At 47.8% G+C, this 21,466-nt stretch overlaps 2 protein-coding genes across 3 annotated transcripts in view; one reads left to right on the plus strand and one right to left on the minus strand.

The window, feature by feature from the left end:
- Positions 1 to 8,694: 8,694 nt before the first annotated feature.
- gpr185b (G protein-coupled receptor 185 b) lies at positions 8,695 to 12,983 on the plus strand. The gene is made up of 2 exons (XM_046381651.1): positions 8,695 to 8,978; positions 10,944 to 12,983. The coding sequence occupies exon 2, from the start codon at positions 10,946 to 10,948 to the stop codon at positions 12,014 to 12,016; it is 1,071 nt and encodes a 356-aa protein (XP_046237607.1). The 5' UTR covers positions 8,695 to 8,978; positions 10,944 to 10,945; the 3' UTR covers positions 12,017 to 12,983.
- Positions 12,984 to 17,701: 4,718 nt separating this feature from the next.
- Positions 17,702 to 21,466, minus strand: part of zgc:109889 (uncharacterized protein LOC553542 homolog) — a 32,746-nt gene continuing 28,981 nt past the window's right edge. The window contains exons 13-15 of one of the 2 annotated variants that reach the window (XR_006842431.1): positions 21,217 to 21,334; positions 17,899 to 18,022; positions 17,702 to 17,782 (exon numbers count right to left, since the gene is read on the minus strand). Coding sequence is in view for 1 of the 2 variants with exons in the window: in XM_046380906.1 (XP_046236862.1) it covers positions 17,998 to 18,022; positions 21,217 to 21,334 (143 nt within the window). In the remaining variant the exon portion in view is untranslated. Of the gene's footprint in view, positions 18,023 to 21,216; positions 21,335 to 21,466 lie in introns of both variants that reach the window. The other variant, XM_046380906.1, reaches the window with a different exon arrangement.

Raw genomic sequence — 21,466 nt, forward strand, 5'->3', positions numbered from 1 at the left:
AGTTATATTAGGAGAGGGATGAAGAGGTGGAGCGAGAGAGAACAAAACAGAAATGTGAAAAAAGAAAAGAAAAACTGGGTAAAAGATCGATAGCACCGCAGCCACTCACTGTATGTATTGATTTGATATTTTTTTTCTCCACATATTGTTGGCTGGTGATCAACAGATCCATATTGACAAAACACTGAGTGAAAGCTTTAAAGTGCCAGTTAATTCTAAGGGTCTCCAGATGAGTTCAGGTGACGCTGAAAGTCGCATCGCAAGCACAGCAAAATGTAACCGAGAGGCAGTAAAACAAACAGCAATCCCAGTGGAAACACGTGCTCTTAATCACAGCTAATGCTACAGGCTAACGCAGCAGCCTACAGAACGGCTACAGAAAGAGCAGCTCCGGTGTTTTAAACTGCAAAATGGTGCTTGAATGCCTCATGAAGTCTGAACGAGAGCTCTGACGTCATGCGCGCATGAACGCAGCAGAATGAAAGTAAATGTTGGATTGATGTCATTTGTAGTGCAGAGTGACCACAATTAGTTAGAAAAGTGATCTGGTACAATAGATCATAAGAGTATTTTTCCTCTTCAATGCTTTGCTCCCTGTAACAGGAGTAAAGCACATCCAGTGAGGGCCCCCCTGCTGTGGCCCCCAGTGCTCTATGAATGGCTTTATTAATCGCAGCTGCTGCGTGTTTGCATGTCAGACAGCGGGGGAAATCAATTGATTGAAAAGAATTGGCTCTGGTCAGTAGTGGATACAGGCTGCTGGTTAGGAGTCAAATGAACAGCTTACTCAATAACACAACTAATGGCCTGGAGTAGAATTGATTTAATCCGGCAGGCAGTTTGTGAGGAACATTTATTTTCTGTTATTACCCTTCAAAGCTAAATTATGGAATTATTTGATTAACTGAAGTCGTCAATACAGCCAGACCTCCTAAGTGTTTTACTTGATGGATTAAACAGTTTAATTCTGTTCTGGTAAAACACATGTGGGCCAAATGGTGGCGTTTCATTGGATAAAATCTGACATGAGTGTTAATATTTGATGGAACATCATAACCCAAACATCACGAATTCATTCATTTAAGCGTGTCAGGTTTTCATTTTTCTGTTTCTTTCAGTGTTTGTCTCAGGACGCTCGCGACTTCCTCAAGTGAGTCTGCTGACCTCAGCCGACACGCATTTAAGCAGACTGACGCGTACCTTTGATTTTGAGGGGGGGATAAATAAATCAGCAGACGGACACACACACACATGCTGACACACACACTGCCGCCTTCGATCAGCCTCAAAGCTGTTCATTCTGTGAATAAGAAGAGGGAACTATTTTTATCTGACAACCCGGTGTGGCTCTCAAGTCGCCCATGTTGACGGTAATGTGGACCGACAGGTGTGTGTGTGTGTGTGTGTGTGAGACACAGCAGTGGTGTGGCACAGCAGGGTCTTAACCCACAGCTGCTCACAGTGACAACAGCCTGTCCGATTGCATCACTTTTACACGCACACACACTCCATTTTCCTCCATCCCTGATCTCTTGCTCGTCTTCAGATTTAAATGTGCTAAAAAGTGAAAACTTCTCAGCTAATCTCCTGCCTTACAAACAGTCAGTGTTTTTACATGAGGGTATAAAATGAGGACTGAACTGCAGAACATGAAGTACTACGTGGTACTGGGTACTTTCAGTGGATACTTAGGGAGAAGCAGTATGAGCAGCCAGTCCTAACGACAAAAAGTTGATATTCAAAGCTTAACTCAGGGACTATTAGGAGAAGAATGTTTCTCTGGTGTGTTCACATTTTCTCTCGGTATCCCGTGTTTGCAGCCTTTGGCGGGAAGGCCTCGTTTCCTGTCCGTTAGTGGTTAGATGGTCTCCCGTTTTATTTTATTGTCTTTATTGTATTTTCAGTCCATGGTGTGTCTCTCTTTATGTTGCTCGTGTTTTTTTTCTTGTCTCAGTCCTGAGAACAATATTGCTCTCTCAGTCTTTCTGTTGCTCACCCTTCTCCTCACCCTCCCCCCTCCCCTCTCTCTCTCTCACACACACACACACACTCACACAGACAGTCTCACACACGCAGTCGGGTTTCCTTGCTGCATCTCGGCTGGTGACAAAACACCACTGCAGCTCTCTGCAGGAAACTCCTTCAGACACATCACTCACAACAGGAGCCACACACACACACACACATTCGCTACTTCTCTCAATAAGAACTGACTGGAATAGTAGTTCCTCCAGGCAAGAAGACATGCGTGTCTGGTCTGTGTGTGTGTGTGTGTGTGTGTACATACAGTAAGTCACTTGGCTTTGCGTGAGTTCCTTTTTCTTTTTTCCCTGTTTTTTCCTGCTCACTGACCTCTTTCTGACTTCACACACTCACTTAAATCCCTCGACAGAATGAATCAGTGAACAGGCTAAAGGCCACGTTGTGTGTGTGTGTGTGTGTGTGTGTGTGTGTGTATTAACGGTGGCGGGCCCTCAAGTGCTGACTGGTCTTCTGTGGTAGTTTCTCCAGAGGAGACTGACAGGAAGTCCATCACCTGAGAGTCTCAGCTACTGCTGGACTCAGTCAGTCGGTCTCTTCCTTTAGTACGAGGTGCTTTTCAGACAAAATGAACTTCTTGGTCAGTTCTTCCTTCTACACACTGAGGGGAAATGGTAGAAAAAGCTGATCCAAAAGGGAATTTTTTTTCCTCCTTGTGGATTGTGAATGTAGGACTGAAACAACCGCTTCTGCAGCCATTTTGATTTTGTTATCTCAAAGGAAAAACGTCAAACATTTGCTAATTTCTGTTAGGATTTACTGCTTTTCTTTGTCTTAAGTGATAATTACTTGAATATCTTTGGGCTTAGACAAAGCGTGATGCGGGCGTTTTACAGACCAAATGGTTAATCAAGGGAATAACGGGCAGATTAATCAATAATGAACCTAATGAATTAACAAGTAACCAGTCGCTGCCCACGCTGAATGAGTTACATACACACATGTAATGTTGTCGGGACAGAAAAATAAAGAATCGATGGGCTGATGGCTCTCCCATCCAGACAGACAGTCCGAGTGTTGAGGACGGTCCAGATGGGGTCTAGAGGTGAGAGGCCATCTGGTGACTGAGCGGCCCAGACAAGAGCTACTACAGCTGGCCAGCATCTGCTCGCTGTGGTCCCTGAGCTCCATCCTCAGGACCTGAGCCAGAGGCTGGAGGGCAATCACTGAAACGCCAGAGTCCAGCTGCTGCGACCAGGGGACGGACGGCTGGATGGATGGACGGATGTAGCCGGTGGAGAGCAAAAGAGTGGAGGCCAGGACTGGAGGGCATGTTGCTCTTTGTGGACAGATGGACATAAGCGGGTGAGGACGGGGGGAACACAGCCAAAATCTGATCCACTTTCGTGGCTGGGATAAAATGGACTTCAGATCAGGACGATTTATTCAAAATTCTTTCATCTGAAATTCTAAAAACAGATCTGAAGGTTTCGTTCCCACTTTCACATCACCTGCGTCGTCGTCTCTCCCGCCGTCGAGAAATGCAAGGAAACCATGCGAGGAGAGAGGGAACGAGGAGGAAGAGGAGGAGGAGGAGGAAGAGGAGGAGGAGGAGGAAGAGGAGGAGGAGATCACTCCTCACTCCTCAGAGCAGAGATCTTTGAGCTTTGGGTCGGCGACTGGAATCACTTCTGCTCGGGCGACGAGCGAGGAAATCACAATCAAATCAGGTTCACATTTAAGTGACCAGAAAATAGGACATCTTTTCCAAATTAACACCGATGTCATGTTAACACAAAGGAAAGCTGTGAACTTACTGTTAAAAGAAATAATAATATTATAAGGTAGAAGCTAAAAATCATCATTTTTCCTTTCACGCGCTGCCAGCACATGATGGGTGCACACTTCTCTCCCCCTCTGAATCATTCCAGAGGAGTTTCATGATGCATCAGTACCGCCATCATCATCATCATCATCATCATCATCATCTCCTGTAAAAAAGACCACTCTGCTGCATGCATGTGCACACAAAACGTGCTCACTCCTACTCACGCAGGTGGAGTCCTGGTCAGGTACTGACCAACCCGTCAAAACGGGAGTTAGACAAACAATTCAGAGTGAAGTGGAAGCGAAAACACTGAGGAGATTCAAGTGAGGTGAGCGAGTCGTCGTGCTCGCAGCAGGACTCGCTGTTCAAACAGCAACCAGTGCGCTCATCTCCTCAGCAAACGTTTCCACAAAGCGCGATCACATGTCCTCCAGTGTGACTCATCAGGCCAAATTAACCAAACGGCCACCTGGTAAACAGGACCTGCTGTACGCCATAATGCCATAAGGTCGTGTCAAACTGGATTCAAGGTCACTGCAGGTGCAAACAGGAAGCCACAGAACGACACAAATGCAGACAATGATTTGACAGGCTTCCTGAATTATGAAGCATGCAAGGCTCAAAACTGGGAGAGAAGTCGGACACGGCCAAAGAAATTCAAGAGGGGAATATTCAAAGTCCAGACACATAAAACGAGGAACGAAACGGACGACAGCGGGACTCATGGGAAGCAGGAGCAGGTGTGTACATGTGGAGAGGAGGGGAAGTCCGAGGACACCTGGTGGAAAGGTGGAGAATGGCAGGAAACAACATGGCCAGGGACAGGCTGGAGAAGAGACAAAACCCAGCACACTTCCTCTGGGTTTTGGTCTGAACACATCATTAAAGTGTCTCTTAGAGCACAGTCCGTCCGACTCATCATTTGTTTCAAGTTTCTCTTTGACAGCGAAGAGGAACATCGTACATTTCCATCAACCAAAGGCTCTCTGCAGTCCATCAGTTTGCTCTCTTTCTGACTCCCTCTCCCTCTTGACCTTTCGCTGAAACCTTTAATCACAGCAGAGTTATGGCTCCCCAGAGCCGCCGCTAACTACCGAATCACACGTCCTGACGGTGCTGCGGGGGTTTGGTGGATCTGAAAAGTCTGTGTCCTCCTCTTAATCCTACAGCAGCCAGCTGAATAATGCATGTCTCTGTCTCCGCCCGGGACAGAGACTCCAGCGCCACCGGTGATTCAGCGTGTGATTCAGTCTCAAACGCAGCTCTTTAAGACCTCAGTTCTGGCGAAACGAGAGGAAACAAGGAAAGCATATCATGCCCTGTAAATGATGCAGGACCCCCCACCCCCCTCCCCCTCCCCCTCACGCTGCGTCACTGGCTCAGTGGTGCAGCACTACAGACTTTCGAGGTAAAAGTACATTTTTATTGATGGTATTTTGGTTAAGGTCATGAGTGGTCTTCTTCCTCAGTTTTCTGGCAGTATTCCTCAGCTCTGCCACACGTTTCAGAGCTTTGCTTTGGTTTTAGGGCCCACAACGTTACTGACAGACCCTGCAAACGTGCACAAAGATCACATTTATGAATATTTGCTCCCTTAATTATGCGAAGCTCAACTGACTAACTCTTGAAACTGAGAACACTTAATCTGTCTGTTATGGATGTTGGTTTTAAACTAAAAGATGAACGGGAAAGTGGAACATGTGATCCGTTGCGAGTGAAGTGAATGTGGAGATTCCCAGCATGAATCATTACCCCAATCCACCCTCCAACGAGCCAAACATGGAAGCCTGCAGACACTTTTTCAGCTCTGTTCAGGCTTGATAAAACACTAAATGTTTATCACTTAGAGCTGTTTTCAGCTTCTTCTCAAGAATCTTACTCAGTGAATGCTGAACTCCTACACCACCAATTATGATAAAGCAGTAAGTATCAGCGTGAGGCCTTGCCTTATTGGGTGGATTTTCCTTTCAGCATGGCACTCAAGGGAAACCCAGTTGCTGTTTGGTGTAGGAGTGTGTAGGTGTGTAAGAGAGCGTGAGGGGAGAGGAGGAGGAAGAGGAGGAGGAGGAGGAGGAGGAGGAGAGTAGTATTAGTCATCCACTTTCACTGCTGTTTCCAGCCAATGTGCGTATGGGGATTGTCTGCTTATCCTGTGTTTTTTCCCAGCATCACGAACCCCCTCGTGTATTTTCTAACTTCCTTTCATTTTTCCCATCACAGTCTGTTTAAATAACAGCACATCATGGCAGGACATGAGCACAGCCATGCGCCACTGCCCTAAATATGAAGGAGTTATGCAACTGCGCAACGTCTGTCCTCCTGTGACTTTCATCATCAGAGGAAGGCTGGAGGAGGAAGAGGAGGAGAACGGCATCACTGATGTGATCCGGTTTGACTTTGGCACGCTTTGTCACGGCTGCGTGACAGAGAGCGAAGCGTGCGTGTAGTAAGAGCCGGAGACCAGGACTCAAAGTGAGACGGGGCCGGCTTTCTGCCTACAAAGCGTGCCAAAGCAGCAAGATGATGTAACAGCTCTCAGTTACCCAGGGTGCTTTGCTGGAAAGATGAATGAAGCGGGACATGGAGCGGGCGTCAATGAAGACACGCACGCACGCGCTCACATTTCATCTGTATTCCACTCGTGCGGGGTGTTTCACACGCAGCAGCAAAAACGCAAAACCAAACGACGAGACAGGCGGGAAGCTTTCACTGAAGCCAGAAGTCACGCTTCGGCCTTGCGGGGTTAAAGAGACACGAAGAGACACGCAGGGAGCTGAGGGGAAATGCAGGAGTGCGTGGGTCGGCTCAGGGGTTTCCTGCTCTGACACGACAGCCTGTCACGGAGTCACGCACACGTTCACCTGAGGAGGACGTCAGCACATCCGAGCAGGATGGTTTAACAGCAGCTACGGGGTCCATCTCCGCGGTCCAGCTCCGGGGTCCAGCTCCAGGGTCCAGCTCCAAGGTCCAGCTCCAGGGTCCAGCTCCGGGTCCAGCTCCAGGGTCCAGCTCCAGGGTCCAGCTCCGCGGTCCCGGGGTTAGACGCGCCGTTTTGTCCTGCTGCTTTTAACATAAAATAAAATAAATAAAAATAAATACTGGAGGCTTTGATCTCCTGAGCGTTTAAAATGTTTATGAAATTCATTAATTGTTTCTAAATGTGTGAGAGAAAGAAAGTAAATTAAAGGTTTTCACCCTGGAATTTTTCACAAAAAACAACAATAACAATAAGAATCCACTGCTGGTGTTTTAACACGGAACATAAAAACATCATTAAAGTTTTAATATGAGAGTATTTACAGAAAAAGGAGCTCAGATCCTGCACACATCTGGCAACTTTTCATCCATGAACTTTAACTACTGGAGATTTACTGCTGAAAAGTTGTTGATAAAGTGACTGAAAAGGTGCAAAGCAAAGTTTGGACCGAGAAACAAAAATAAAAAAACAAATAAGGACAAACAGTCACCGGAGTCATGAGTTACACTCCAACTTGACCAATACTGGGTTTTAAAGAAATCTGAGAGTTAATAAATACAATAATGTTATTTGTCCGTTCAGTGCATAACATGCAGAAACATGTTTGATCAGATCACCCGCTCTGCTCTGCTCTCAGGTGAGGCCGAGGCTCCTTCAGCCAGTGAAGGTGACAAACAAGGTCCTTCCTCGCTCCCTTACGGGTCCACCAAAGCTCACAGGTGAGTCCCAGCTGGTGTGCAGGTCTGAGATCAGTGTCCCGCGACACCCTGAAGTACACGTCTGCCTCACTGCAGGTGACGGCTTCACCAAATAACGCGACTTTCAGCTGCCGTCGGTTTGCACTTTATAAATCACACCAGCGGTTTGTGACTGTTCAGTGGCAGCGCCCCCTGGAGGCCAATCGGTGACGCTGAGCACACCACGAGGACCACACACCTGCACAAACTTTACTTTTCAGATCTACACCTTGTACTCAACAGTAAATGTAAAGTAACTACACGCACTCACGTTTTGAGGTATTTGAGTCCATTTTACATTACTTTGTAATTTAGTTTACAGATTCTTTTTTTTTAAACTATTATTACTATTTTGAAGCATTAAATTAAACTTAGCATCAGTACACAAAGTAGTTAACTTCACTTTTAGCAGTTGCAGCAATTAAGTGATGTTGGTTATTTATTCCGTATCAGAAAAATATTGTTACAACACCGCAACAGAGAAACAGTAACACTGAATATTTCCGGGAATATTTAAGTGTAGGCTACCATTATAGTGTACTGTAGTATCATGAAGTACTCCGTTGTTTTGCTAAATAACTCACAACATCTAACGCACACTTCTTTCTTCTTCGTGCAACATCTAAGTCATTCTAACGTTTACGCTCTCGTGCTCGGCCCACAGATGATGCAAAGCCGCCCACAGCCTGCGGGTCTGAGCGGGACTGCTGGTCCAGCCGCTCTGACGCGGTGGGACACCCGGCAGCAGCTCCGGGGGATTGCATAACCGCCAGCGCCGTCGCCATACAGCTGGTTTGACTGGGCCGCACGCTGCGGACCACAAGTGAAACACGCGCACACATGCACGCGCGAGACGCAGCATCAGACCACCAGAAAGGGCTTGTGCGCGCGCGCGTGTGTGTGTGCTGCTTTTAACTGGGTTATTAGTCACTCTCTGTGTACCTGCATGTGCGTCCGGTCCTCACCTTGTGTGCGCGCGTGTCAGGTGGGACGAAACTGACACCACACAAATTCACATCTAACAACAACAATAATAATAATAATAATAATAATAATACAAACGAAATCTAAATATAAAACGTAACAACATGAGTCCTAAACAGGCCCTGCCTTACATGTATTAACTCTCTCTCCCTCTCCGTGATTCACTCTCAGGCCACGATGACGGTGACTGGAGGAGCGGAGACTTCTGACGTCAGGCGAGGAGAATGACAAGCGCGTCCAATGAGGGGCCGAGGATGTGCAGCGCGAGGACGGAGCTTCCGACAGAAGGCTAATAACCATGCCAACCGAGGAATATAGCGCGCGCCTCTGACTGGGGAGAAAAGGGGAGAACGAGAGGGGGGGGAACCCGAAAAGAAGAACATATTTTTAAGAATTACATGCACAGTGGAGGATAAAAGACAAGAGGGACATCCTGGTTTCCTGCAGGGGGGAAGAAGAAGAAGACAAGCTGGTAATTTTATCTTTCTTTTTTCGTCTCACTGGCGTGGTCTCCCTTCCATCCCGCTATCTCCCTCTCTCTGTATCTCCGTCTCCCCCTCCCTCCCCCCTCTCCCTCCCTCCCGCTCGCGTTGGCTCAGGGACTGCACTGCTGCAGCTGAATGAAACTGATCCAGGTATTTATTGTCCTCTCTATGACTAAATCACACACTCGAGGCTGAGCAGCGGGTTTAAGGCTCGTGACTGAACGCCGAACGCGCTGCTGCTGCTGCTGCTGCTGCTGCTGCTGGTTTGAAAAGCTCCGCGCCGCACGAGCTGCTGGTACCGCAGGGATGTGAGCTCCTCGGCTGCGGGGCTTTTGCGGTGCTTTTGGTGGCGGTGACCTTCCACAGCCCGTTTGCAGTCATTGATGGTGCGTGCTTGTGCGTGTGTGTGTGTGTGTGCGTGCGTGCACGGGAGCATGAGAGAGAAAGAGAGAGGAGGAGAGAGATGAAAAATAAAGGGGCGGGGGTGAAGGAAGGGTGTGTGTGTGGAGACTGAGGTGGGAGGCGTGAGAGGGGGAGAATTTTTTTTGTGAATGGAGCTCCTCATCCCTTTTGGCGCGCGCGCGCGCCCTGGCAGCTCGGCTGGCTGAGCTAAAATTAGCCTCGTGCCGGATTTTTCTGTCTGCGTGCGGCAGCGGCGTATGTGGATCAGAATTCAGAATTAACGGGGGTCTGCGTGCACCTCCCTCTCTCTCACACACACACACACACGCGCATGCATGTCTGGGCACGCGCTCATACACGCCACCGGTGAATAGGACAGCAGCTACCACCGCGCCGTGCCCCAGGACGTCATGCACCATTTTTAGAGACGCTCTAAAAATAGTATTTGTTGATGATGGTTTTGACTGTGAGGAAACTGAACGTCTTCTTCAGTATGCGGCATCTTTTAGGTAGGAATGCGCCACAATTCAGCTTCGTTGGCTGATAAGATTCCTTAATCCTGTTGTTTATTTATTTATTTGTGTGTGTTTGGGGGGGCACGTTGCTCTGAAGCCAAAAACAGAAGGAATATTGCTGTCATCTATGGGTTACTTTTTCCCTCTTGATGTGTGTGCGTGTTCACACCTGCTATTGTGCTGCTGCTAATTACCTGCCAGCATGGTGCGTGGGAGCTGCTGGTGACGTGCGTGCTTGAGGTCAAGAGGATGGTTGTTTTCATGAATGAATGGACGGGTGGATGGATGAGTGGATGGACGGATGAAAAATGTCTCTTTCGTCCCTTTATGAAAGGGGATAAATGTCAACACCCTGCTTCTCCTTGTCCTTCACTTCCCTGCGTTCCTCCTTTGTTCTGTCCTCCACTCGTCTCCCATGCCGCTTCACTCTCCCCCTCTTTTACTCCCCTCTCCCTCGTCCTCACTCATCTTTTTCCATCCTTTCTTTCCACAACAACCTCCTCTTGCCGTGCTCTGCGCTCCTCTCGTGTTCAAATTACCTTCATTGCTGTTCCTTTTCCCACACTTTCGCTCGTATTTGAACTTGTCATCTCTTGTGACTCCTTCAACCGTCTCTCTCTTACTTCATATTTGTTTGCCGTTTGTCTTGTATCGTTGCTCTCTTCCGAACTTTTCACCTCCTCAACCCCGGACCCACTGATATTTCTTTGTTTTTCTTCACTCTCTCCTCTCTCATCCTTTCATCTTTGCCAACTCCCTCTGGCACATTTCACCCCTTCCCTCCTCGTTGTTCTTTTCCTCCTCCATTTTCTCCTCCTCTTGGCTTCCACTTGTCTTTTTTCTATCATTTTCCTCCTACTTGTCTTCGCTCCTCTCTTCCCCTCCTCCATTTCAAACTTTGCATCCACGCACCCCTCATCATCATCCCTCTTTCCCCTCTCTGTTTACTTGTTCTTCCACTCCTCCGTCACTCACTTCTCTCCTCCTGCCCACCTTCCCTTCCATCTACCTCATTTTCCTCTCTTGTTTCTCCAGCTATGATTCTCTCCCTGGCCGCGGCGGCAGCCATGAGTAGCGGCAGCGGCGGCAGCCTCAACTCCTCCTCCCCCCTCGACCCCTTCGACTCTTCCACTTCCTGGAGTCTGGCCGAGGACCCCTCCAACTCCTCCTCTGAGCCAGTCGTGCGAACTCTGACCCCTGACCTCCAGCCAGCGACCACCGCTGTAGCTGTGCAGGAAGTCAGCCCCTGGGATATTGCGCTTTGTGTGACCGGGACGCTCATCTCCTGCGAGAACGCTCTGGTGATCGCCGTGTTGTTCTACACACCGACGCTCCGCGCTCCGATGTTCATCTTGATTGGATCGCTGGCGGTGGCGGATCTTCTGGCCGGCCTGGGCCTCATCTTGAACTTTGTCTTCACCTATTTGGTTGACAGCTCGGTGGAGTTCGTGACCCTGCTGTCAGTCGGACTGCTCATCTCTGCCTTCTCGGCGTCCGTCCTCAACATCCTCGCCATCACAGTGGACCGTTACCTGTCGCTGTACAATGCCCTGACCTACCACACCGAACGGACAGTCACCTTCACCTACGTGATGGTGGTCTTCATATGGGTGTCGTGCCTCACGCTCGGCTTGCTGCCGGCGCTCGGCTGGAACTGTCTGAAGGACGAGTCCACGTGCAGCATCTGCTGGCCTGTCACCAAAAACAATGCTGTGGCGCTCGCCGTCACCTTCTTGCTTGTCTTCGCTCTGATGATGCAGCTCTACCTGCAAATCTGCAAGATCGCCTTCCGCCATGCGCAACAGATTGCCGTGCAGCACCAGTTCGTGGCCATCTCCACCACCAAAGGCGTCTCTACACTGTCGGCCATCCTGTGTGCCTTCGGGGCGTGCTGGCTGCCGTTTGCCATGTACTCCATCGTGGCTGACTCCAGCTACCCTGTAATATACACCTACGCCACGGTCCTCCCAGCCACCTGCTGCTCTGTGATCAACCCCATCATCTATGCGTTCCGCAACCCGGACATCCAGAAGTCACTGTGGATGGCCTGCTGTGGGTGCGTCCCATCCAACCTCTCCCTCAGACCCAGGACCTCCAGTGACGTGTAGCAGGGGAGGTTGGTTTCCCTCTGATGCTTGACGCAGAGTCAGGGTTGTAAGGTGGGAGAGGGCGAAACTGGGGGATCAAGAGGAGAGTGGAAGGTCAAAGGTTATGTCTGGGGAAAGAGATTTCCTCTAGTCTTCATTATCAGGGCTGGTAGGCTGACGGCAAACGCACAGCTGGCCACAGTAAAAGTGGCACCTTACATGTGGAGAAGGGAGGCGTGATGAAGATCATGTTACGTTGTGGCTTGGAGAGCTGACGGAGGTGGCGGGAAACTAACTGCAAAAGCCTGATTAAGGTATCCTCATGACGGTTGGTGGAGAGTGGCAGGCAGGGAGTGTGTCAGCTGACTTTTGCAACTGACCTCCTTTAGGATGCCAGCAGTGAGGTCTACTTCTCCAGAGTAGCATATATGTGATGGTGGGGATGAATCTCCATAGGAGCTGAGTTTGGGCAGCACTGCATGGTTATGCAATCAGAAGGAGTGAAACAAGCTTAAAATACTGTACGTGTTTTCACTGATGTGTTTGAAATGAAGTGACTTGTGGATAAAAATACCATGAGCTAAATATACACAACGGATGACCTTGAGTATTCTCAATGAGCTATCTTCTGTCTTCATTTTCTCCTGATAGGGAAAAGCAGAATATTCCCTCCCTTGAAACATATTTTAACAACCATGTCCCCTTGATCTGACGTAGACCAGAGAGTGCAACAGCACCCAACTCTCACGCGTTGAAAAGCCTGTTTTTGACTCTTCCCAATGCCAACAGCACAATCTGCATTTTGTCAAACCCTGAAAAGCATGTCAGCGCGTGGAGCTGGCCACAGATGACAAAACTCCTCCTAATCACGCATCCCTTCTCATTCTCTCAAACTGGCTCCTAATGCACACACAACCCCGGCTAGACTTCAGAGCCCGCAGAAAGATTTCCATGTCCATGCTGGTGTGTGTGTGTGTGTGTTTGCTCTTGCCGTCATGAAATCAAATCTGCTCCCCGTTGGAGAGAAACGGGTTTCTAAGGCAGCCGCTGCGCCGTGACTGTGAAGCGGAGCGAGCAGAATTCAGCACCAAGGACAGCGTCGCTGCAGCGCGCTGCTACCCTGGGACCGCTTCTGCCGCGGGGCGGGGGGAGGCGCGCTAAACTGGGCTACGCTGTTCCTCTCCGCGCCGTCGTGATCAGGGGACGTGAGGCAGGTTTTAGAGGGCCAGTTTCAGCCTGACGTTACAACCCATCCCGCGTCGATTAACGGTCCTCACGCACAGACGGCTGCCAAACATCGTCTAACTTTGACTCAGTCACCGCGTCAGAGAGCAGCTTTCACACCTCGAAACCACTTCCTGTCCCTGATTCTAGGCAAGACAGCCAGGAGCAATTTCAAAGGGCCAACGCCAAGACAGTACAGTAACATAAAAAAAGCAAGGTGACTCATGCGCAGCAGTCACGCTCAAATTGTCCTTAAACATCCACTCGGAGTCCGATAGCGCGACTGTAACCCCGTCCCTTCCACCCTCCGTCGTGCGCTCTCGCCTCTCAGCAGCAGAAATCACGCATGCATTATGCATGAAGAGAAGCGCCGGTGAAACAAGCCTTCTGACAGGGGCCAGGTGGACGCAGCTGATGTCCTCTGATGCGCACCTGCAGCCGCATGGCGCCGTTTAGGCCGTGCGGGTCTAAAGTTAGAGAGCCGTTCTAACTCCATTGCCTGATTGATTATCCATCAGCAGGAGCTCAGCACTGAACAGGTCATTTGCTTTGGTGGGCCGCAGTACACATTGCCATAGTGATGCAAGAGAAAAAAACAAAACTTGATGGTTTTCATGTCATTGCTATGGAAAGAAAATAAAAAAAATATGTTCCGTGCTCATACTTAGTCCCACTGACAGGAAGACGTCATATTTTCAGGAACAGGACGCATATAAAAATCTACAGTAACGCATCTGAAGTCCTGAATTCCTCTGCCTTGTTCACTATGCCTTCCATTTTCACTTTCCCACTTGCAGCCTGTCAGCTGGATATTCGCTGCGCACGCACACACACGCACACACACACACACACACACACCACCCTGAAGAAGCAGCAGCTCAGCTCTGCCCCGGGCCCCCCCGCCCCCCCCCCTTCTGAAGGCTTGGCGGGTTAATGAGAAGCGAGAGCGGCGAGGTGACGCAGCGTGAAATAGAAACGCCAGGCGAGACGCGCTTTAACGTAACCTCAGGTCACGTCCAACACGCACCCAATCAGGATGGAGTCCTCTCTGAAAGGGCATCGTGTAAGTTAAATCCAGCTAATGTTAATGACATCTTGGTAATAATCTTGGCCTAATGCACGGAGGATGTAGTGAACACCACGAGAGGGGATTTATTACCAACCTCCATCTGCATTTAAATGATCTACGGATAGTTTTCACTCTCATGTTCCTCTGCACAACCTCAGAGAGGCGCCATGACTAAGCTGCTGGCATGCTGCTAATATACTGTGTGTGGGTGGTGTACTGGCTTTGGGAAAATAGTTCGTGGAGTCAGTAAAAAAAAACAACAACAAACAAATAATAATAATAATAATAATAAACCTATAAGACACTCAACTGAAAAATGCAGGTTGTTTCTGTCACGACAGGGAGTCACTTCCAAATTCAACGCTTTCTACCAAATAAACCACGACAGATGACAGTGAAGAACACACACTTACACACACAGAAACTTTGAAAATGGCGCTCAGGAGACGCAGGTATTAAGATCTTTTTGTTTTTCTATAGTGTAAATTAAGATTTAGGGTACAAGTGTTTTCTATTTTTCTTGGCAGCAGCAAACAATCAGTTGTTAGCAGAAGAAGAGCTACACTACTCGTTTGAAAAGGCACAATCTCTTGTGTCTCTTGTTGTTTTTTGTTTGTTTTTGGCCTTATTGGAACAAAAACTCCTTTGCAATAATGTCCAACTGTATTTTGCTGTGTACAAAAAAAAAAAAAAAGCCACAATGGAGGAAAAAGAGAGAGCGATGGAAAGAGGTGGTGGGCTCTGAACGATCTGCACAATAAACTCCACACTCCACACGTCAGAGCAACAAACAGCAGATTGTGTTTAAAGAAATACGACCTGCATGGCTGCCTGGGGTTTTCCAAAGCGCATTTCAGCAGCGGTGAATGGAGCCTAAATACGAGGCAAATGCTCCATTTCCATTTATAGATGCTGTGTTGCAGACATCTTGCAAGCTATTTTTTTCCTTCCTCTCTGAAATTAACTTTGTGTTCATGTCGGCAGCCGTTTCATTTCATAATACGGGAAGTAGAAGCAAACTGAAGGTTAACCGCGCCCACCACCACCACCACCACCTTCCTGTATCGCTCTGTCCTTTTGCTCTATCACTGCATTGATGGAACTGCCTAATGGTAAAAAGACTTGCATCAATTATTAAGTGAAATACTTTCAGTTACTCTGAAGCTGGAAGCGTGAGGTGTACGGAGTTTGGTGCTTTTGGCGAGCTCGGTGAACTGCAGCACTGCTGGGTGGGTGGGGGAGGGGGTCGAAAACTGATCGATCCCAGAGAGTTAATCAAATCCATTTCACATGGGGATCTGATGCGGATCCTGCTGGCACACTGTTCTCCTGTATGCACAATGATGTGTGACACTTGCTTAGTCACCTGTGTTTGGAGATGCTAGATGGGACACACAGTAGCCTGCAGATTAGCTGAGGTTAGGCTGTTTCCCGAACCTTCCGAAACAGGCCTACGCAGCCTGCTAGCTTGGCTAATGCTAACATATGGGATGTAGCTTTCAAGCAGTCCCTCAGTTGCAGTACCTCCCCATTATAAAGGGAATCAAAGTCAAATCAAGTTACGATCATAAGGCAGACTTGGATTAAAGAGATGGGTGACAAATCGCAAACTTCCTGCTGTCACAGGAAGTCACCAACTTTCTGATGCATGGAATCGACGCGGCTCCAGTTGAAGCCCGGTCACGGAAACTTTTGGAGAAATGATGAAACGTTCCTGTGAATTCAATTTATTACAGTTTGTTTAGTCTTTATTGGATAAAATGATGTGTAATCCAGGGAACAAAGCACCAGAGGGAGTAAACAGCACAGTAAGCTGAGGGGACGGACTGCGCTAGCATGTTGCCAACATGCTATCATTAGCAGTTAGCTCAGTTAGCTTCTGGAGTGAAATAATCCTTTGAGGAAAAAAAATGTTAGCACCTCTGGTCTCAAATGTCAAAACCTGGTGTGGGTAAACTTGAAAATTAATTATAGCAAAGTTTCTGGGGTTTTAGAAATACTACTACGCTAATTTGTTTTTTCAGGGGCATTTTTTTTAGTCCTTTGGCATTAAAAAGTCCACATTTTTCCCAGGGCTAAGACGCACTCTATTTGATCCAAGTCTGCAGGGACTCGCGAGCCACAAATTAAGACCACAAATCAGCTGTTTCCCGACTGAAAGGTTCAGTCTGGCATCGCTCAGCTGGAACGGGAGTATTTTAAACAGCTGGTATTTTAAACCTTGTCTATGACGGTCCCATCTGGCATGTCCATCTAGTGATTGTTTTAACAATTAATAACGCTCATCTGTGAATATGCCACTTCTACTCGAGTCAACCATTCCTGGGGCAGGACTGGAGCGACCACTCACTGTGTGTGTGTGTGTGTGTGTGTGTGTGTCCACCCCTCCTTCTCGGGATCATAGCCAATTGTAATGAACCATAACTCAACCAACTCTCACTGTAGACACACTCAGAATGGTTTAAACAGCCGCTATACAGGACTACAATTCAGTTTAAGAGAAAAAAAATACTGTACAAGTGAGTGTGTGTGTTGTTTTTATTATGCAATGCTGTACAGAAATGTATATTTTTGTAACGTTCATCAGGGCATGAGTTACAAGACATGGTCGCTGCTGTGAGCATGTTGTGTGTGTGTGTGTGTGTGTGTGTGTTTCTTCCTCTTCTTCTGTGTTCTTCCTATAAACAATGTTTCTTCTTTGGGGAGGGGGAGGGGGAGGGGGGGAGATGTGTGTTGGATATGCTGAAAAAGTGCCATATTTTTGACTTTCTAGTGTCTCATGTTTTGTTTTGTTTCTCCCAGTTTGTGTACATACACGTTTATCAGAGTCAGTAAATCTGTAAACAACAACAACAACAGCAAAGGTGAGCGGCAGGATGAGGAAAGGACACAGGGAACTTGACTTGACCTTGATATTACTGATCGCTACGCTGAGCTAACAGATAATTCACCAGATGCAGACCTTTTATTCTTCCTGTGACGTCAGGCTTGTTCTTGACTGAAGTTGTGACGTGAACAATTCTCCCCGAAAACGACAGACAGGCAGGCAGGCAGACAGACAGACAGGCAGGCAGACAGACAGGCAGAGGAAGACTGTGCGTGACAGCGTCGGACGTCACAGAGTCAGGTTTCCAGTGACGTCATTTTGTCTGAGTCGTGTCTAACAGAGCAGGTCGTTTCAAAGACACACACACACACACACACACTTTCTCTCCCTCCTTTCAAAAACGTCCCCCTCACTTTGTCCTCCCACTCATCCTCCTCATCCTCCTCCCCCCTTCCTCTTCATTCCTTCAGACGTCTCCCTCTCTTGTCCCCGTTTTCTTCCTCTTCCGCATACTTTTCTCACACCCTTCACTCTTCCCTCCCTCCCTCCCTCTCTCTTATCACTCCCCCCCTCCTCCTCCTCCTCCTCCTGCCGTACTTCATCTCCCATTATCCATCCGTCTCTTTTCGCTTTCTGCTCAGTCAGGCGCCGCCTAAAAATAGTCACCCTGAAAGCAGATAATAAGAGAGAAAGGCCAGAAAATAAAACAGAAAAGGGGAGGGAGGGGAGGGAGGTAGTAAAGAAGAAGAAATCGACCCTCCCTCCCTGATCACAAACACTCACTTTGCCTCTGTAGACGGGGACATCCGTCTCATCTTTGTCCATCCATCCGTCCTCTCCTTTTTTTCTGGTCTCTTCCGAGCACAAGCGGTGACAGAAGGTTCATCGGTCAGTCGGACTCTGAAACCTGCAACCCGAGCAGAGACTGTCAATCAACACAAGAAGAAGAAGAAGAAGAAGAAATAAAGAAACCATTGCAGAGCTAATTTTCTGTCGGACCAGTTACGGCCTTCGTAGAAACCCGTTGTTTTATGCATTGATAACGTTGGTCCGGATGAAGCAGCACGTCTTATTTAAAGTCCTCAAGGTGAGGCTGTTATTGGGTGACGATACTGTGATGTCAGAAAATCTAAAGTGGTGTCCTTGAATCATGTTTTCTGTTTTCTGTTTTAACAATCATTTCTACTGTACCTCCTTTAAATTCCTCCTCTTTAAGTTTGTGTTGTGAAACAGTCGGTGACGATAAAAAGTACAAATGCACTTTATGAGGTGGACATGTTACACATTGCACTTGTAAATGTCGAATGTAAAACCTTGAAGAGAAAGATTTATTTTTACTATTGTAAATAAATGAGAAGAGAAAGATTAAAAAAAGACTGCAAAACAAAAAAACCCAGTGGAGAATAATTTGCCAAATAAACTGAGAACAGCAAAAGGAGAAAGTTGTAACGTCCTGTTTGCCTGAGCGTCGGTGACGTCAGCGTGGGTTGTCTGCGTGACACCATATGCGCGTGGGCGTGTGCGTGTGTGTGTGTGTGCGTGTGTGTGAGTCAACATTGCGGGTCACTGTAGTGTTAAGGAAAGCCTGGGCTTTGGCGAGAGAAACTGCTGAATTATTAAACCGCTCCCCGCTTGCATAACGGCAGAAAACGGCGAAGGCAGGGATGAGGAAGGAGACGAGGGAGAATCCACACACACACACACACACACACGAACACACACACACACACACACACACACACACACACACACACACACACACGCGTGCTTATGACATTCAGTAGAACAGAAGATGCCCAGAGGATGCAAAGAAATTCTTATGTGGAGGCACGCATTCCCAAGTGATAACTAAAGCTGTAGTGAGGGTGTTAGACGTGTGTGTGTGTGTGTGTGTGAGGGTGGGGTATTGACACACACACACACACACACTCAGCGGGACATTTCGCTCATCCAAACCTCTGACGCAGGTGAGTGTTTGTGTGCGAGCGGATTTTAACCTTTAATCAGTCAAATTTGCTTTAGTGTCAGTGAAAAGTGTGAACTACACCAGCGCGAGAGCCACTTGTGTGTGTGTGTGTGTGTGTGCGCGCCATCGCCTCCTTGACTCACCTCTATGCGGTCTCTGCATGGAGGGGGGAGAGCTCCACCATGCGGCCACAGGTGAGTACTGCACAGGCAGGAGACGAGGGAAACGACGCAGCATCCACACACACACACACACACACCTCACCTCTTTTACGTCATTACAGTTGCTCTCGCAAAAACAAGCACGAAGCCAACCCTCTCTCTCCCTTCTCCCAGCCTTACTGTCTCTGTCTTCCTCACCCCATCCTCCCCCCCCGGCTCTATGAGTCAGAAGGCTCTCTCCATCTGCTGCAGGATGCTGCAGATCACCTCTGTGTGCGTGCATGTGTTTGAGAGGACAAAATAAAATAATAAAAACACAGAAGGTGGTGATATTCATGCATCTGTTGTGCCAGACACACACACACACACACACACACACACACACACCGTGTGGCCAGGAAATGATCCACGAGTGCACTTAACTGGACATTATTATCATCAGCACATCATCGATCTGGCGTGTTTGCCGTGTTCCAGGACTTATTTTAAACGCTGTCTCGGTGATTGTAATGTGGTGTGCCACATTTCCCAGAATTCCTTGAGTTTCATCCGATGGTTTAGAGAGCTCGGAGATATGTTAAGTTAGCTGGAAAATTTGACCTTTGTTTGGTTTGAAGAAAAATCAAAAAACGTGGCTAAGATTAATTTCTTTGCCCACTGAAGCTTCTGTTCCTCCTTAGCAACCACATGCAGTGGATTTAAAACACATGCTATCGAAATATAAAACCACAGACCGCCGACCGCTACAAACTGTGCAGCATTTCAAGTCATCCACCTGCTGCCCTGACGCTCTGCCAACAAGCTTCTTTAAGAGTGTTGTCAGCTGTTTGCCATCAGACTTGCGGCAATTAGTCAACCTTGTGTAATTTCCCTAATGTTTTGAGAAGTGCAGCCATCAAGCCTCTTGGAAATTAAAAAGAGTGGTTGAACATCTGTGATAAGCAGCTACAGACCTCTACTGAACCCTCTTTGGAAGCAAAATACACTACACACACACACACCTCTTCATGGGGCTGTTCCTCAGGGTTTGGGCTCAGCCCCTGAATTCCAGTGGAGGGAAATCTTAATGCTTCAGCACACCAAGACATTTTGGACAATGCTATGCTTCCAACTTTGTTGAAGGCCCTTTTCTATTCCAGCATGACTGTGCCCCAGTGCACAAAGCAAAGCTCCATAAAGACATGGTTGGATGAGTTTGGTGTGGAAGAACTTGACTGGCCCACACAGAGTCCTGACCTCAACCCCATCCAACACCTTTGGGATGAACTGGAACGGAGATTGTGAGCCAGGCCTTTTGGTCCAACATCAGTGTGTGACCTCACAAATGCTCTACTGCATGAATGGGCACAAATTCCCACAGAAACACTCCAACATGTTGTGGAAAGCCTTCACAGAAGAGTGGAAGCTGTTAGAGCTGCAAAGCTGTCCGAATGTGATGTCATTAAGTATTGGTCAGGTGTCCCAATACCTTTGTCCATATAGTGTGACTCAGATGGGGACTTTGAAAAGCGTGGGCTCCGTTGGTAGTTTTAGCCACAACTTAATTTCATGTCAGTCTGAAAAAAAAATCCTTCCTTTAATGTGGAGCAGCGACTGAAAAAGGTAAAACGTGTACGTTTTGACAATCTCACAAATGCTGGATCCACTCTGTAAAATCACTTTGCCAACAGTGACTCGAGTCGCTGCCTTTTGTGTGAGGTAATGTCAACATTAAAAAGCAGTTTAATCATTTATATCTGTCCACGTCTTAGATCGTCTGGATAAATCAAGTGTACCTTGTATTTAAATAGATTTGTCTCAGGCATTTGATTCCAAATTTAGGCCCAGACTAAAATTAGCAGGAAGGATGGATGTAAGAATTATTCTGGACTCCATGACAAAAGTACATCCTTTGCATTTTTATGAGTAATACACTTTGTCTAACGGATATCTTCTGACTGTTATGTGTTTGTCTGTGGTGCATTTTGTGTTTACCTCCATCTCTCTCTCGCTCTTTCTCTCTGCTGTGTCACCATCTGTGCCCCGAAACGACTGGTCTCTCCCACCCATTGGTTCCTCCGTCCGCCCTGCCAAGGCCCAGAACAGCACGGCGCTGGAACAGACCATGTTGACACTGGTGGGGGTGGACTGATGATCACTGGGTTCACGTCATCCACACTGCTGGGCTAATGTCACCACGTTAAATCTTTAAGTGAGAAGGGTTGGTGATTTTTTTTGTTTTTTT

The sequence above is a fragment of the Scatophagus argus genome, chromosome 23 (assembly GCF_020382885.2).
Source record: "Scatophagus argus isolate fScaArg1 chromosome 23, fScaArg1.pri, whole genome shotgun sequence".
NCBI classification, from domain to species: Eukaryota; Metazoa; Chordata; class Actinopteri; family Scatophagidae; genus Scatophagus; species Scatophagus argus.

Excerpts from the sequence above, each read along its gene's own strand:
- gpr185b (XM_046381651.1), top strand. The coding sequence starts at position 10,946 with ATGATTCTCTCCCTGGCCGCGGCGGCAGCCATGAGTAGCGGCAGCGGC.